This window comes from Rhineura floridana, chromosome 6, assembly GCF_030035675.1.
Source record: "Rhineura floridana isolate rRhiFlo1 chromosome 6, rRhiFlo1.hap2, whole genome shotgun sequence".
Taxonomy (NCBI): domain Eukaryota; kingdom Metazoa; phylum Chordata; class Lepidosauria; order Squamata; family Rhineuridae; genus Rhineura; species Rhineura floridana.
Genome location: NC_084485.1, coordinates 114,790,313 through 114,805,567, shown reverse-complemented (window position 1 = coordinate 114,805,567; position 15,255 = coordinate 114,790,313). Strand labels below are relative to the sequence as shown.

The 15,255-nt window shown below is 40.2% G+C and overlaps 1 protein-coding gene across 6 annotated transcripts in view; it reads left to right on the top strand.

Annotated features, from left to right (window-relative positions):
- Nucleotides 1–15,255, top strand: part of LOC133387834 (vitellogenin-2-like) — a 49,151-nt gene that overhangs the window by 19,499 nt on the left and 14,397 nt on the right. For 5 of the 6 annotated variants that reach the window (XM_061633489.1, XM_061633490.1, XM_061633492.1 and 2 more), the window contains 13 exons: nucleotides 533–698; nucleotides 1,899–2,024; nucleotides 2,738–2,956; nucleotides 3,922–4,139; nucleotides 4,715–4,812; nucleotides 7,476–7,597; nucleotides 8,543–8,644; nucleotides 10,948–11,067; nucleotides 11,155–11,326; nucleotides 12,423–12,516; nucleotides 13,756–13,941; nucleotides 14,513–14,645; nucleotides 14,967–15,198. In XM_061633489.1, the coding sequence (XP_061489473.1) occupies nucleotides 533–698; nucleotides 1,899–2,024; nucleotides 2,738–2,956; nucleotides 3,922–4,139; nucleotides 4,715–4,812; nucleotides 7,476–7,597; nucleotides 8,543–8,644; nucleotides 10,948–11,067; nucleotides 11,155–11,326; nucleotides 12,423–12,516; nucleotides 13,756–13,941; nucleotides 14,513–14,645; nucleotides 14,967–15,198 (1,988 nt within the window). The remainder of the gene's footprint in view (nucleotides 1–532; nucleotides 699–1,898; nucleotides 2,025–2,737; nucleotides 2,957–3,921; nucleotides 4,140–4,714; nucleotides 4,813–7,475; nucleotides 7,598–8,542; nucleotides 8,645–10,947; nucleotides 11,068–11,154; nucleotides 11,327–12,422; nucleotides 12,517–13,755; nucleotides 13,942–14,512; nucleotides 14,646–14,966; nucleotides 15,199–15,255) is intronic. The other variant, XM_061633491.1, reaches the window with a different exon arrangement.

Here is a 15,255-nt window from a genome sequence, read left to right as displayed (position 1 = left end):
AATGTGGTATTGGAGGAGAGCTTGGCAGATACCATGGACTGTGAAAAAGACAAATAACTGGGTATTAGAACAAATTAAACCAGAACTATCACTAGAAGCTAAAATGATGAAACTGAGGTCATCATACTTTGGACACATAATGAGAAGATCTGATACACTAGAAAAGACAATAATGCTGAGAAAAACAGCAGGGAGTAGAAAAAGAGGAAGGCCAAACAAGAGATGGATTGATTCCATAAAGGAAGCCACAGACCTGAACTTACAAGATCTGAACAGGGTGGTTTACAACAGATGCTACTGGAGGTCACTGATTCATAGGGTCGCCATAAGTCGTAATCGACTTGAAGGCACATAACAACAACAAAATGCTGCTCCACCTGTCAACACAATGCTGAAAAAGAGGGGACCAAGGCAGGAATAAGTGATGGGTCCTGCTAGGGCACCAGGTAGCTGCCTATGGATGCCAGGTGATGATGTTTGTCCTGCTAGTCATATGAAACAGAAGATAACAAACTGTCACTCCTCTCTACAGATCCTGGCTACTGAGTGCAGTTGGTGCAGCAGGAACAACTGATACATTTATGTTCCTGAAGCAAAGAATTCACAACGAGGATCTCAGTTTCTTGGAGTCAACTGTAACTCTTACTTTGGCCTTTCATTTAACAAAAACCAATGGCCTTATCTTAAAGGAAGCAGCAGTGAGTACACTGTTTTATGTTACTCACTTCCTTAAGGGGGAGGAAGTTTGAGAGCAGCCTTTTAGGCCTCATTCACACCAGACATTTATTCCACTATTATTCCACTTTAAATACTTATGGCTTCCCCCAAAGAATCTTAAGAAGTGTGGTTTGTGAAGAGGTCTGAGAGCTGTTAGGAGGCTCCTATTCTCCTCAGAGAGCTACAATTCTCAGAGTGGCTTAATATCAATCTCTCTTCCCAGGGGACTCTGGGAATTGTAGCGCTGTGAGGGGAACAGAGGTCTCCTAACAACTCTCAGCACCCTTCACAAACTACAATTGCCAGCATACTTTGGGGGAAGTCATGACTATTTAAAGTGGAATAATAATGGAAAAATGTACAGTGTGTATGTAGCCTTACTTTCTTTTCAGATAATAACAGTACAAAGCTTTTTTTAAAAAAAATTATACCATCAGTAAAAACCTAAATTACACTTTCAGTCATTTTAGAGCTTGGAAAAGTTACTTTTTTGAACTACAACTCCCATCAGCCCAATCCTGTGGCCATGCTGGCTGGGGCTGATGGGAGTTGTAGATCAAAAAAGTAACTTTTCCAAGCTCTGCGTCATTTCTACACTAAAAAAAGGTGGTGGTGGAGTTGGTCCATAAATGTTTGAATATGTTGAAGATGTTAACATTTACACTCAATAGCCCTGAACAAATTATTGAAAATATTAACATTGTTTCAATGCTGTGTGTCACCCTTTTGTTCCCATGTAGTGTGGGTAATATTTCTTCACAGCACAGTTTTCTGACTTCGTTTTTGCCCTTACTTGCCCATGCTGCCATTTTGATACAATTGGTAGCGATGACCCAGGTGATTTCATTTATGGAGTCCACAATGCCATCATGTCAGATAAAGCATTATAACATTGTTGGTGATTGCACCCCATGTGATCTTGTCAATCAAACTAAGTGGTTGTATGGGCAAATGAGGTCAAGTCAGTGAGGGCAAGCAGAAGTAGTAAAATGGTGTGTGTGTGTGTGTGTGTGTGTGTGTATGTGTATTGTTTCAACATATAGTTCTGTATAGGTCTTATTAAAGTATTTATTTTTGTAAATCTCCATCAGGACTGGGAAAAGTGGATCAGAAATACTTTAAACAAACCAATGATTCTAGCAAATTTCAAAGTTACATTGATTTCATTTTAACTTCTGCAGGATCTGATGACCAGCCCTGGAGTTCAGAAATCTTTAGTGCTTCACAACCTTGCTTACTTGGCATATGGTTCCATGATAAACAGACACTGTCTGGTCTCTTCCCCTTGCCCTACTGAAATTCTTCAGGTAACAAAATAGTGTCCACATTTCTTCAGTGGCTCCATGTAAATGGAGCAGTGAAATCTGCCCTGGGTGTGAAGTACTTTGGAAAGCTCCTTGCAAGTTCAGACTAAAACCTGGATCACATTCCACTGCCCCACCAACATAGAGCTACCAGCTGCCACTACATTTCCTAAAGTGTTCAAAAAACTGCCTGCAAATGTGTGTCTCTGACTGTGGGAATTAGCTTGGTTAATGTCATTATTGTGGCTTTGAGTCAATAGCAGGTCTACAGAGTTTTAACAGATATGCTACCACTTCAAAAAGCACTATGCATATATCTCTGTATAATTTTGCCTGCTCATCTTGGCTACACTCATAGAGGTTGTCAATACTGTTGCATGCTCTCCTTTCCCCCAAGCATGGAGAAATTCCAGGGGCACTGTTACCATGCTGAATCTGCTTTGGATGAAAGGGTACTAGAAAATTAAATTTGCTTTATTTACCAATATACAGAAACAGCATAAGTGGAGGCAAATAGCAGGCACTCCTACTACCTCACAGGGCTGGACCAAGGGATTTTGTTGCCTCAGGCAAAGATGGAGCCTCTCTCCATTCCATGCAGGTTCTTCTGTGGTTCTTTAGTGACTTTTCATTCAGCATATGCAAATGTCATAACTGGATTTCTAGAAAAGCTCAGTAATTGATTTAATAACATTAGATATTTGTTCTGTTTTCAGCCTCTTCACGATCTTGCAAATGGTGCAGCTAACACAACACACGAGGAAGACATGGTGTTGGCCTTGAAAGCCATTGGCAATGCAGGAGAAGCAGCCAGCATCAACTACATCAAGAAGTTCCTGCCAGAATTTTCCCTTGCTGCTAATGCTTTGCCAGGAAGAGTCCATATTGATGCAGTGCTAGCCTTGAGGAAAATTGCAAGGAAAAAAGCTGCAGAAGTAAGGCAGATCAGTTTTAAGCAAATAAATGATGACACATAACAAATAGGGCACCACATGAGCACATGCTTGGCCCAGGAATTTGTTTTTGGTGCCAGAGCTAAGCTCATAGCCCTACCCCACAAAAACCTACTTTAACCATGCTCAAATACCCTCCGATGAAAGACCTGGTGGCTACAAAGGAGGAGAGATGACCCTCACTTTTAACTGCCCTTAACAAATCCAAAACCGGAATGAATTAAGAGGCTGTAATTTTGGGACAATCCCTGTGAGAACTTCATGATGGTTGAGGTAGCCTGTAAATGTTCACTGTGACTCTCACAAATCAAATATATGCAACAGGAGTTGAGAGGTAACATCTTTAGTGTTGACGTTCATGCTTTGGTGCAGAAAGTAAGTGTTCAATTGGGCACATTCTGTAGTAGGGATAGGGAAGAAATTTGATTGTTTGCATTTAAAGGTGACCTTGCCTAATTTGCACTTTCCAAAACAATATGCAAACTGAATACAGTCATCCTTTGAAATTTGCTATTTTCTGAATTTTGCAATACAATTCTCCTGCTACATAATGCATACAAAAATGTATGTACTGGGGTAAAGCGTGCATGCAAAGGCATATATTAATGACAATAACATTCAGAAATGCATTATTTAGGGGAAACTATGTTGCAAACTGTGCATATTAGGCAAAATGTCATTCAAAATGAGTACATTAGGAGAAATTATAAAACACTGATGAATTTTCATTTAGACTTAAAAAAAATCACATCTGATGCAGAAATGTGGAGATCAGAAAAATGAGAAACAGCGGCACCAAAACTGACAGATTCCCCCATCCCTATTCTCCAGTGTGTCTAGGACTGCAACTGAAATAGACGAATGATTTAATTTGTCATAGAAGGCAGCTCCATATGTCTGTATATAAGTCATCATATAACTCATGGGATTGTACTTTTTCTCTCCAGATACAGAAGATTCTCTTTCAGATCTTTGTGAATCGCTCTCTTGCACCCAAAATCCGGATAGTGGCCTGCGTTGTTTTCTTTGAAACCAAGCCTGCTTTCCCTCTAGTGACGGCTTTTGCCAGTGTGGTGCAACGGGAGAGCAATTTACAGGTTGCCACCTTTGCCTATTCCCACATGAAGGTACTGGCCAGGGGCAAGATTCCACAGCTCGACGATCTGTAAGTAGTGGAAGAACCAAAAACAAAGAGCCTTAGGAATTGATCCAGCAACCAGCACAGCGTCAAGACTGTGCTGCAGCCCTCTTAGGCCAATTTCAAAAGCCCTCTGCAAGCAATTGGTTCAGACTTCTGGTAAGGGCAATCTGTTCCTCCCACCAGCATCCTGCTTGTTGGAGAGGAAGAAGAGGGGGGGAAGGGTTGGCCCTATATATTTTTTTACTCTTCCCCTGCCAACATGTGGCCCTTGACAGGTTATCCCCCGAGGGAATTCAGCCCTCAACAGAAAAAAGGTTCCTGCATCCCTTCTCCTACCTAGTCAGTCCAACCCATGTGGTTGGGCTCTACAAATGTTTTTCTATCTGCACAGCAGCTACTCATAGATAAGCAGACCCCGTGTGGCTGGAGAACATTTAAACTGCACTAGGGTCTTTAAAAAAAAAAATGAAAGGTTTTGATTCCCTTCTTCAAAGAAGTAAACATCCCTTTGGAAGTTTCTTAGTCTACTGCAGTGTCTTCATTATGATTTAAATAGGATATTGAGCTCCCTTTGGCATTGTTTCACTGCTGCCCTATAGGTCTACAGCTTGCAGAACTGCCATTATGCTACTCAGTCCCAGGCTAGAGAGGATGAGCTTTCGCTACAGCAGGGTGATCCACATTGATGGTTACTACCGTAAGTAATGGGCTTGCTTGCAGGATTTCTTTAGCTGGCTTTCTAGTCCTGTAAATTGTTGTGGCTATATGAAATCCAGTCTTTGTATTACCATTCTGGTTTGGTAATATATTAAATGGGGACCTCATAAGGAGTGGAGGCTCATGTGCCAAGTTCCCATGTCAATGTTGCTGACTGTGGTGAAGAGGGAAGGCACACACTGGGGTGGGAACGTCTGGCTAAGAGCCAGCACTCCTTCCTCATATAGGCTTCCTGTCCATACCTATATCCAACATAAACTCTTTGTCCTTACTTTGAACATTTTCCATAACCTCCCCCCCCCAAAAAAAATCTCTCATCTCTAGGAATGAGGAAGAAATTTGATTATGATCACATTTAAAGATGAACCTACTTAATTTGTACTTTCCAAAACAATGCAAGAACTGAAATGCAGGCATTCTTTGACACTTGCACTTCTCTGAATTTTGCAATGCAGCTTTCCAGCCAACTAATGTGCACAAAAATGCATATACTATAATAAAACATGCATAAAATGCATATATATTCCTGAAAATGACATACAAAAATGTACAATATTAAGGGACATTGCTTTGAAAAAATGTGTGTATTTGGGGAAATTTGCACTAAAATACTGGTGAATTTTCATGAGTACTTTTTTTAAAATTGCAAACTGATGTGAAGAAGTGAATTTAAGATTGGGAAAAGGAGAGAACTTGAAATGGACACATTTGCCCATCCCTGCACATGTCCCAAAATTTCTCTGGCCGTGCCCTTTGCCCTTCCAACTGCATCACCTCAGTTGTCTGAAGGTCTCCTCAAATTTGACATACCTCAAATCAATGCATGTTCTTCCCTAGTGTACTCTGCCTTCATCTCTCTCCTCTTCCTTTGTTATCTACCCTATGGCAGCTTTTGAACTGTAAGCTCCTTGAGGCTGGGACTCTAATACCAGTGATGAGAAATCTCTATGGCCCTCCAGATGTTGCTGGACTGCAACTTGAATTATCCTTGACCATTGACCATGCTGGCCAGGGATGCGGGGAGCTGAAGTCCAACATCTGGGGAGGGAAGCACAGGTTTCCCATCCCTGTCTTATACTTTGTAAAGCACCATGCACATTGACACATATCAGCAAGTGCAACTTCGATAGCTTGTGTCCCAGATCAATTATTGTGCCCCAGATAAATTATTATTATCTTTCATCAATTCATTTTAATTTTGCTCTGTACTTATGTGTTAAGTCTAGAATTGTTTTTGCAATATTGAATTTTTATCTAGGTTGGTTGAATTATTTTGTCTTATTTGAATTTATTGATGAGTTTTGTACAAATTGCGTTTTGTTTCCCGCTACCACCAGATGCTTTATATTTTGACCATAAGCTGATGTTTGGTGTGAACTGCTTTGGGTACAGTTCACTGTGGAGAAGTGGCAAATAAATAAATTAAACTTAAATGTCTTTAAGCTAATAAAATACTGTGCCTCCAGATTATAGTAATAACGGTATGGATCTCTAGGCATCGTAGGTTACTTGTGTGGAGGACCAAATATCAGTGGTTAAAGTGTTGGACTGGGACCTGGGAGACCAGGGTTCAAATCCCGCTTGGCCATGAAGCTCATTGGGTAATGCTGGGCCAGTCACTGTCTCTCGCCCTAACCTACCTTACAGGATTGTTGGGAGGATAAAATTGGGAGAGGGAGAACCCTATGTGTATGCCACCTTGAGCTCCTTGGAGGAAAGGTGGAATATAAATGTAGAAATAGTGATAAACAAACAAACAAACAAATACATAAATGTCCGGATAGGTTATAAACCTGTGTCATCAGCCTCCAGGCGGAGGCCCACATGACAGAATGTTCCAGCCTGCAATAAAGATTCCAAGGGGATGGGCCATAGCTCAGAGACAGAGCTTCTGCTTTTCATGCAGAAGGCTCCAGGTTCAATCCCCAGCATCTCCAGGTAGACTGGGAGAAACTCTTGTCTGAAACCCTGGACAGTTTCTTCTTGTCGGGGTAGACAATACTGAGCCAGATTACTTGATATGACCTAGCTTCCTATGTAATTTGCCAATGAGCATATCAAAGAGATGGCAGCTCAGAATCCTTCTCTCTGATATTTACTTGTCTCTGTGGAAGGAATTTTGTGAATGAATCAGCATTCGATCATGGGAGCAGCCACCTGCCATCTGAAATTGTATAGACACAAATTGTATACCACCTCAGTTAGTCTCATTTGGCTATGAAAACATTTATGGTCAGTTCACAGAACTCCTCTCACTGTCTTAGGGAGAGTATTTGTGAATAATACTTTATGATGACAGACAGACAGACACATGGAGGGTACTCTTGTGAACAAGTGTACTGTATAAAGAATTGGAACGGAAAGGGCATGTGTGTTACACTTTCTTCCAGTGCCATGCTCCACATATAATTGCAAAATCAGCCTGCAAAGAAGCAAAGGCCAACTCTTACTTTGCAAGTCCATTCAGGTCTGATACAAAATGTATTCTTAAGTGGACTTTTGCTTGCCTTGGATTCCTTTCTCTTTATTTGAAATATTGATAAAGTTACAAAGTTCAGCACAGCTGATAAACCGACCATATATTCAATTAATCCCAAATGTGCAACAAAGAGTTATTATTTATTTTAAAAATTCCTACTACAGCGGATTACAGAGCTGGTGCAATTGGAAGAATCTACTTAATGAACAATCCAAACACTCTATTTCCATCAGTCATTGCCAAGATTAGAGGCTACTCTGCCACCTCAGCAATGGATATTGTAGAGGTAAGTATTTAACATTGGAGAGTATTATAACAAGTGTATAATATCTTTTTTTTAACTATAATTTTAGAATAAATTTTTTGCTTTTCATTAGATCAACATTGCCGATTTAAAAAAAAATTAACACTCAAGCTTCAAGATGCCCTGTTCCAATGAGGCTTTCTTCCCCCAATGAGGTTTCATTGGTAAAAATCCCAAATACTTGCTCCAGAAAGTATTATTAAAGCAACATAAGCAAAGGGTCACTGAGCATCAAACGATGACTTAAATCAAAACCATATAAATCAGCCAGCCTCCCCCCAAAACCTAGTGTCCTCCAGATGTTTTAGTTTACAAATCCCATCAGCCCGAGTTACTACAGCCAATGGTCAGAAATGCTAATTAGTAACTTTTTGCTAACTTGTAAAGAATTTTCATGCCTCTTCTGGTTTAGTACTTGCATTTCTTCATGGTGTTCACTTAAGTATAATTTTGGCCATACTTTGTTGCCTCAAGATAAGATGCTTTGGTGCTGTTGCACTCTAAGCTCTCACCTGTCCTTATCCACCGACCATATAGCTCTCCAGGGACAAGAATCGTCAGTTTATCATAACCAGAGGAATACTATTATGCAGAATGGAAAGACACTGTGTAGGAAGGTCCCAACGTCACTGGTTTCTTGCCATCTGTCTTACTCCCTGTTATTCCCAATACAGTCATTTTGATGTTTGTCAGAAATCACGGGCATAGTGAGTTCAAAACTGCTTTAGTGCAAGGAGTGTTGAATAGAAGCTACATCAAGTGAATTTTTATGCTTGATGGACTTGCTCTGCTTTCTTCTCTGCCCTGCTTAGTTTTTTCAAGGCCTTTTCCTTACAAAGATTTACTAAATAACCTTTCTTCATTTTCAGTTCTTCAGTTATTGTGTGCTTGATAGTTTTGCACCTAAAGCTTATTTCTTTTACATAGTTTGCTTTCCAGCTGGAAGGCCTCGCTGATATCTTCAAAAGACAAGATATGCCATTTCAGGAGTATTCGACATACAAAAAAATTAAGGTGCTTGGGAAACTGGTACGTGTGCTTACCTTTTTGTTTGAATTATGGTATTTTTTTAATCAGAATTATGGCCTGCCACTTCATTGCTTTTCCAGCATAACTCCCCATTGGAGCATTTGGTAGGAAGGGCATGACTACTGCCTCATGTTTATCTAAATGCCACTTGCATTTTGCCAGTTGCTACTGGAAACTACTCCACCTCCAATGAAACCTGACAAGTAGTTGAAGGAACAGTGATGTTTCCACAGCCAAATATTGTATCCCATAAATATCTTGGCTTGATCTCTACTATCACATGTTTTCATCGTTGGATGCCAAAATGTCTCATTTTCATACTTTGTTTCAGTGTGTTTTAGACTACATGGGTAGCAAATAAGAGCTGTTTAGAAGGGCTGTGCATTAGATGTGGTTGAGGCCGAAGCCAAATTGGGCCTATTTAGAGAGATCTGGGTGTCAGATGAGTCAGGATGAGATAGCCACGGATTGTTGTGGGTTGGGTTGGATGGCCCAGAGCAATCTGGGGCTGTCAGGGGGCAGGGCATCAGGCAAGAAAACCTGGAAAAATGCTAAGACCTACCTGCTGTGTCTTTCTGGGAGAAGGTACACCCAATGCTGTGACTCTGCTTCCTGCTTGACGCCCCGCAGGATTGATGCCTCTGCTGAACAGCTGTAGAGCAGAGGCATCAATCCTGCAGGGTGCAGTGCTGCAGGAAAGCTGCTTGTTAAGCAGTGCCCTGCAGAATTAACCCCCACTCTCAGTTGGGAGGGGGAAGGAGACACAACAGCAGTATGTTTAATGAGGGTTTTTGCCCTCATTAAACATTAGCCCTGCCCCCTGAACTAACTTGGAATTGGTTCCGAGGAGGGCTGGGTGGCCCCTGGGTTGACCCAAATTGGCTTGGCGTGACCCCCCCCCCCATATCGGAGCCACAGAACAGATCGGAGGGTCTGTGCAAAGCCCTACTGTTCAGCTTTTTAACACAAGAAAAGCCCTGCTGGATAAGGCCAGAGGCCCATCTAGTCCAGCATCTTGTTTTCACAGTGGCCAACCAGATGCCAAAGCTAACAAGTAGAACCTGAGCACAACAGCACTCTCCTCATCTGCAATTCCCAGCAACTGGTATTCCAACAGCAGAGGTAGAACACAGCCATCATGACTGGAAGCCTCTATGAATTTCCCTAATCCTCTTTTAAAGCAGTCCAAGTTGGTGGCCAACACTGTCTCTTGCGGGAGCAAATTCCATAGTTTAATTATGCACTGTAAAGAAGTACCTTAAGCATTGGAGAGTACAATTCAGGTTTCCCACATTAAAGGAGATGCAAACATCCTGTTTTCAGACTTTTCTATGGTGTCTTGTCTGTATGTAAAACAATATGGAAGCGATATGGAAGTGTCCTAACAATGAGAGTCAGTTAATCGGTACTAACCATGTGTATGCGCACACACAATCTATATATACATATCGGGCTTGTGGGTGCTTTTGCAATAAAGAGAGTAACTATGTGAAGTGTTCTGTTCAAAATACAAAATATCAAAAAACAGGTATGCTACGTAGAACCTTTCCACCTCAGGAAGATTTGACATTTAAAATTTCAAATTCTGCAATCATAGAATGCCCCGTTTATCATTTGTTAAATGTTTTGTTGAAATACTTTGCTAAATATGCCTAAATATGCTAGGATTATGTAAAGCAGGAGTGGGGAACCTTTTACAGCCCAAGGGCTGTGTTCCCTTGAGGGTTACCTTCCAGGGACTGCATGCCAGTGTTGAGTGGGACAGTGGACATGGCTCTTACCTTGTACAGGATTCTATAGTTCAGTCAGAGATTTCTATAAATAATTTCTTCATCCAGACAAGCAAGAGGACAAATTCCAGCCCACAAAAGAAATGGAGGCAGGTATGATGCAGAGCCAGGGAGGTGTTTGGCCTGAGGAGGAGTCATGGCCTAGGGGGAGTCCCAAGGGCTGGATAGAGAGGCCTGGGCGCTGCATTTGGCTCCCAGGTCTGCAGTTCCCCACCCTTGGCTCAAAGGAAACTGAAGGGGTATGGTTCAGCTATATAATTTTAGCAAAATTAAAGGTAAACTGACACTAAATGAAACCTGACATTGCTAATAATCAGGGCTTTTTTTTACACTACTCACTGGTATGAAGTATCAGCATCTCTTCTTTTGCTACCCATGGCAGCCATTTTATGCTGGCACCCTTGACACTTGTATCAAGATATGAATATTGGCACCCCATTGTTTTACCAAAAAAGCAGCAATAATAATAATAATAATAATAATAATAATAATAAATGCCTTCTTTCTTCCCAGCTCAAGGGATGGAAGGAACTCCCTTCAGAAAAGCCTTTGGTGTCCACATATCTGAAATTATTTAGTCATGAAATTGCCTTTGCTCTCATTGACAAAGAACTCTTTGAAAAGGCCAAGAAGGTATGCCTGCTTCTGTCACTCTGAAGTATAGGAAAGTATTCTTCTTGATTGTTTACTAAACATGATTGTATCTTTGACCTTGCTTAGCTAGTGACCCAACCAGCAGAGAAGCTTATCACTCTGTTCCAAAAAGACATAACAGGAAGATGGACTCAGCCCATATTGGCAGGAGAACTTCGACACACTGTGCCTACATGTATAGGCTTCCCACTGGAATTCGGCTTATATACCACCAGTGTGTTAGATGTTGTAGCCCAAGGTGAGCATTGATGCAGGCCCACACCACCTTAGCTTTCTTAGTGCTTAGAAGGGATGGGGGAGAAATTCAGCTCAGTTCACATTTGAATGTGAACCAACCTAATTCATGCGTCCAGAAATAGTATGTGAAGCAAAAAGGAGCCATCCTTCAAAATTTACATTTCTTCTGATTTTGCAATGCAGTTCTCCAACCAAGTAATATGTACACAAATGTGCCTATTAGGGGAAAGTGTGCATAAAAATGAATTCAGTTGTGAAATACACAAAATGCTATTTTAGGGAAATACATATTTGGGAAAATTGTGCACTAACAGTGATGAAAATCCTCATGAAAATTCGCCAGCATTTTAGTGTGAATTTCTCCAAGTAAATACATTTTGTAGGGAGTTCTGACATTTTTTGCAAGCAGTTTCTCTTCATATAATGCGTATTTGTATGTTCCTTTCACTCATATATGCATTTTATGCACACTTTCCCCTAACATATTCATTTTTGCAAGCCATGTTTGGTTGGTGAACTTTATTTATTATTGCATTTATATTCCACTTTTTCTTCAAGGAGCTCAAACTAGCATACACGGTTCTTCCCCTCCTAATTTAACCTACCCTGTGAGGTAGGTTAAACTGAGAGGCAGTGTCTGGCCCAAGGTCATCCAGTGTGCTTCATGGCTGAATGGGGATTTGAAACCTTGTCTCCCAGGCTCTAATCCAACACTCTAACCACTACACCACAACTGCATCACAACATTTGAATAAGTGCAAATGTCAAAGGATGGCTGTGTTTTGGTTCTCATATTGTGCGAATTTCACAGATTTGGCTTGAAATACAAACTGAATCAAATTTCTCACCTTAATTAAAATGCTGAGAAATGTGTGCTAAAATGCTTATATATATATGCAAACTGATGCAAAAATATGGTGAAATTAACTTCAGATTAAAAAAATGAGACTGGAGATCTGCCCATCCCTAATGCTTAGTAAACTTTATATACATTTGTGAAAATGAAAGTATATAAACTGTTAACACTAAAGCCATTTCTGAAGTTCCTTTTTTGCTTCATACATTTTGACAATTAATTACTTTTTTACTTCCTGCAGTTAATGGGCAGATATCTCCCCCGTTGACTAATGACTTCAGACCCGACCAGTTGCTTAAAGCCAGCATACGCATTAGTGCTGATGTTAACTCAAGGTATGCATGATTGCTGCTATTAAATTAGGATTGCTTCATGATCCGATGAATGGCAAAATTAGAAAGAAATTGCATTCATAGTCCAAACTGGGGTTTGGTGGTGCCCAACTAGCATTGGTCTTGTATCTTTGATTTGAAGGATAGATAGAAAACAGACAGGAAATATGAGTCACACTATTGTGACTTGCAAGGCCCAGACACTTTTTTAAAGTTGAGGGGAGGAGGCGTAGCACCCAGGGCTTTCAGTTTGCAAATCTAGAGAATTGCATTGTATGTTTTTTTTAAAGAATACCTTTATGCACTTCCACTTCCTCAAGCAGCAAAAAGTTCCACAAGGCAGAGCTTATCTGGATTTAGCTTTCTTTGGAAGGAGTAATGATGAGAGACAGTGTTTCTGGAATATTTTGAGTTTATTTACAAATATACAAGTTGAGCATAGGTTAAGGCATGCAGTTTAACATGTCAACAAATTACTTCCAAGCTCTGAAATGCTGACAATATAATCTGTCAACATATGTAGGGGAAAAAAATGTCTAATAGCACTTCTCCTTAACGGTAACAGAAGAAAGGTATGTTTTGAACTCAGTAATCCTGCTTTTTCACATTTATTGGACAAAAAACAATTTCTTACCCAATATTACATTTTGTGAGAGCCAGTGTGGTGTAGTGGTTAAGGTGGTTGACTACAACCTGGGAGATCAGGGTTTGAATCCCTACATAGCCATGAAGCTCACTGGGTGACCCTGGGCCAGTCACTGCCTCTCAGCCTCAGAGGAAGGCAATGGTAAACCATCTCTGAATAACGCTTACCATGAAAACCCTATTCATAGGGTCACCATAAGTCGGGATCAACTTGAAGGCAGTCCACTTCCATTTTCCATTACATTTTGTAGTAACAATACCTTTCATTTGATACCATGTGACTCATATTTGGTGTGACTTCAGTAAAATACAACATCATTGAACTGAATCACTGGGCCATTTGTTTTGTTTTTTAAGTAAGTCTTCTCCATGAAGGATGAAAGTCACCAGCCATTGAAATTCATCATCAGCATAATGTGACAAAAAATAGTGACATTGCTCCTAGGTTGGTATTGCTAACTGCCCCTTGTACTTACATTTGCTGTCAGATTCCCTCATTCTGTATGTTGCATGTTAAATGAGATTCTATATTTTGTAATATGATTGTGAGGAAATAACTTACATAATTATCTAAGTTGATATTTCCTTCATTTTCAGTCTATATACTCATATGGTAGCAGTGATGGGAATCAACACACCACATTTCCAGACTGGTCTTGAATTCCATGCAAAATTCCATGCAAACATTCCAGTGAAATTTGATGCCAAAATAGACATGAAAGAGGAAATATTTAAATTTGAAATCACCCCAGTCCAACAGGAGACAGAGTTACTGGCTGTAAGGTACAGTAGCTATATCACAATTGTAGCAATTGGCACTGACTTGCATTTTTGCAAAAATTATCTCTCTTGTTTTGATGCAGTAAATATTTCAGGAAGTGTGCAGGGTCACTTTTTCTTTTTATTCACCATGCTCTCTGCGGTTTCTAAAAATCTACCGTATTTACTTTTACAGGCAATTTCTATTTGGTGGACCTGATCTTGCAGTCCTTACCAAGGCAATAAAGTAGATGAAGATTTTGCCTAAGTAAGGACTTCAGGTTCAGACCCAATAAACTCTATAGTGGCTACAGATCAAAATGCAATTCTCACTACTGTGGAATCCAAGAGCAACCAGGGATGTATGTACAACATCATGATGCGTGGAGTATCCTTTGGAAAGGTTGGCTAACTCTCTCTGCAACCAGATTACTGAATCACACTACCAGTTTTTGTCTCTATTGCTCTCAGTATCACCTCTGTCCTTCCTTCAAGTTTAGATAAACATGAGAAGAACTGGACCGAAAATTATAATCCTGTATTGTGTATATTTGATTACATCACTTAACATAGTGTTTTATGCCTTTGCTTTCAGGACTAAATTTTATGCTGTTTCAAGAAATGTGGATGAACCAAATTCTGCTAAGATGACCCCAGTTCCGCCGGAAATGATTGGATTTGATATCTTAGATCAGTGCTTTAAATCATCAGAAAATGATGTCAAAAAGGTAATTGATAACTACTTTGTAAATACATACACAGGAGGTTCTTTTTCCCCACTGAGATATTAAGTAAATATGTACTGTTCCAGTAATTCACAAATGTTTCCTATCAGTTAATAAAACATCGGCTAAATCTATTCCTTTGTGGAAATGTGTCAAGGCAGCCAGTATACTTATCTCAGCTACATCAAGATCTTTTCTAACTGATCTGGTGGACTAATCTAAGTGTCATTTAAGAAAAAAACCCCACACCTCAACCTCAGAATTTCTTTACTTTTTCTTTTCCTGGCTATCCAAAATTTTATCTCTTCTTGTTTTTTTTAATAGCAGCAAGGACTAAGGCTTGACATTACATCAAGAACATTTGGTTATGGCTTAAAAGAAGAGTTTTACCACAGTCCAACAAAAACATCATGCCCCCCCAGCTCTTATGTCAAACTATCTAGCTTAGGGTATCAAACCTGTCTCACCATGAAGCAGTGCAGCACTGTGCTCTTAGGAGAAACATACCTACACAAGTGTTTTGGAGAATGTGAACTCAAACTTGCTGTGAAACCAGGTACAGTACTTATTACAAATTTCCCTCCTAATCAAACTGAATACATAGACTGTTACT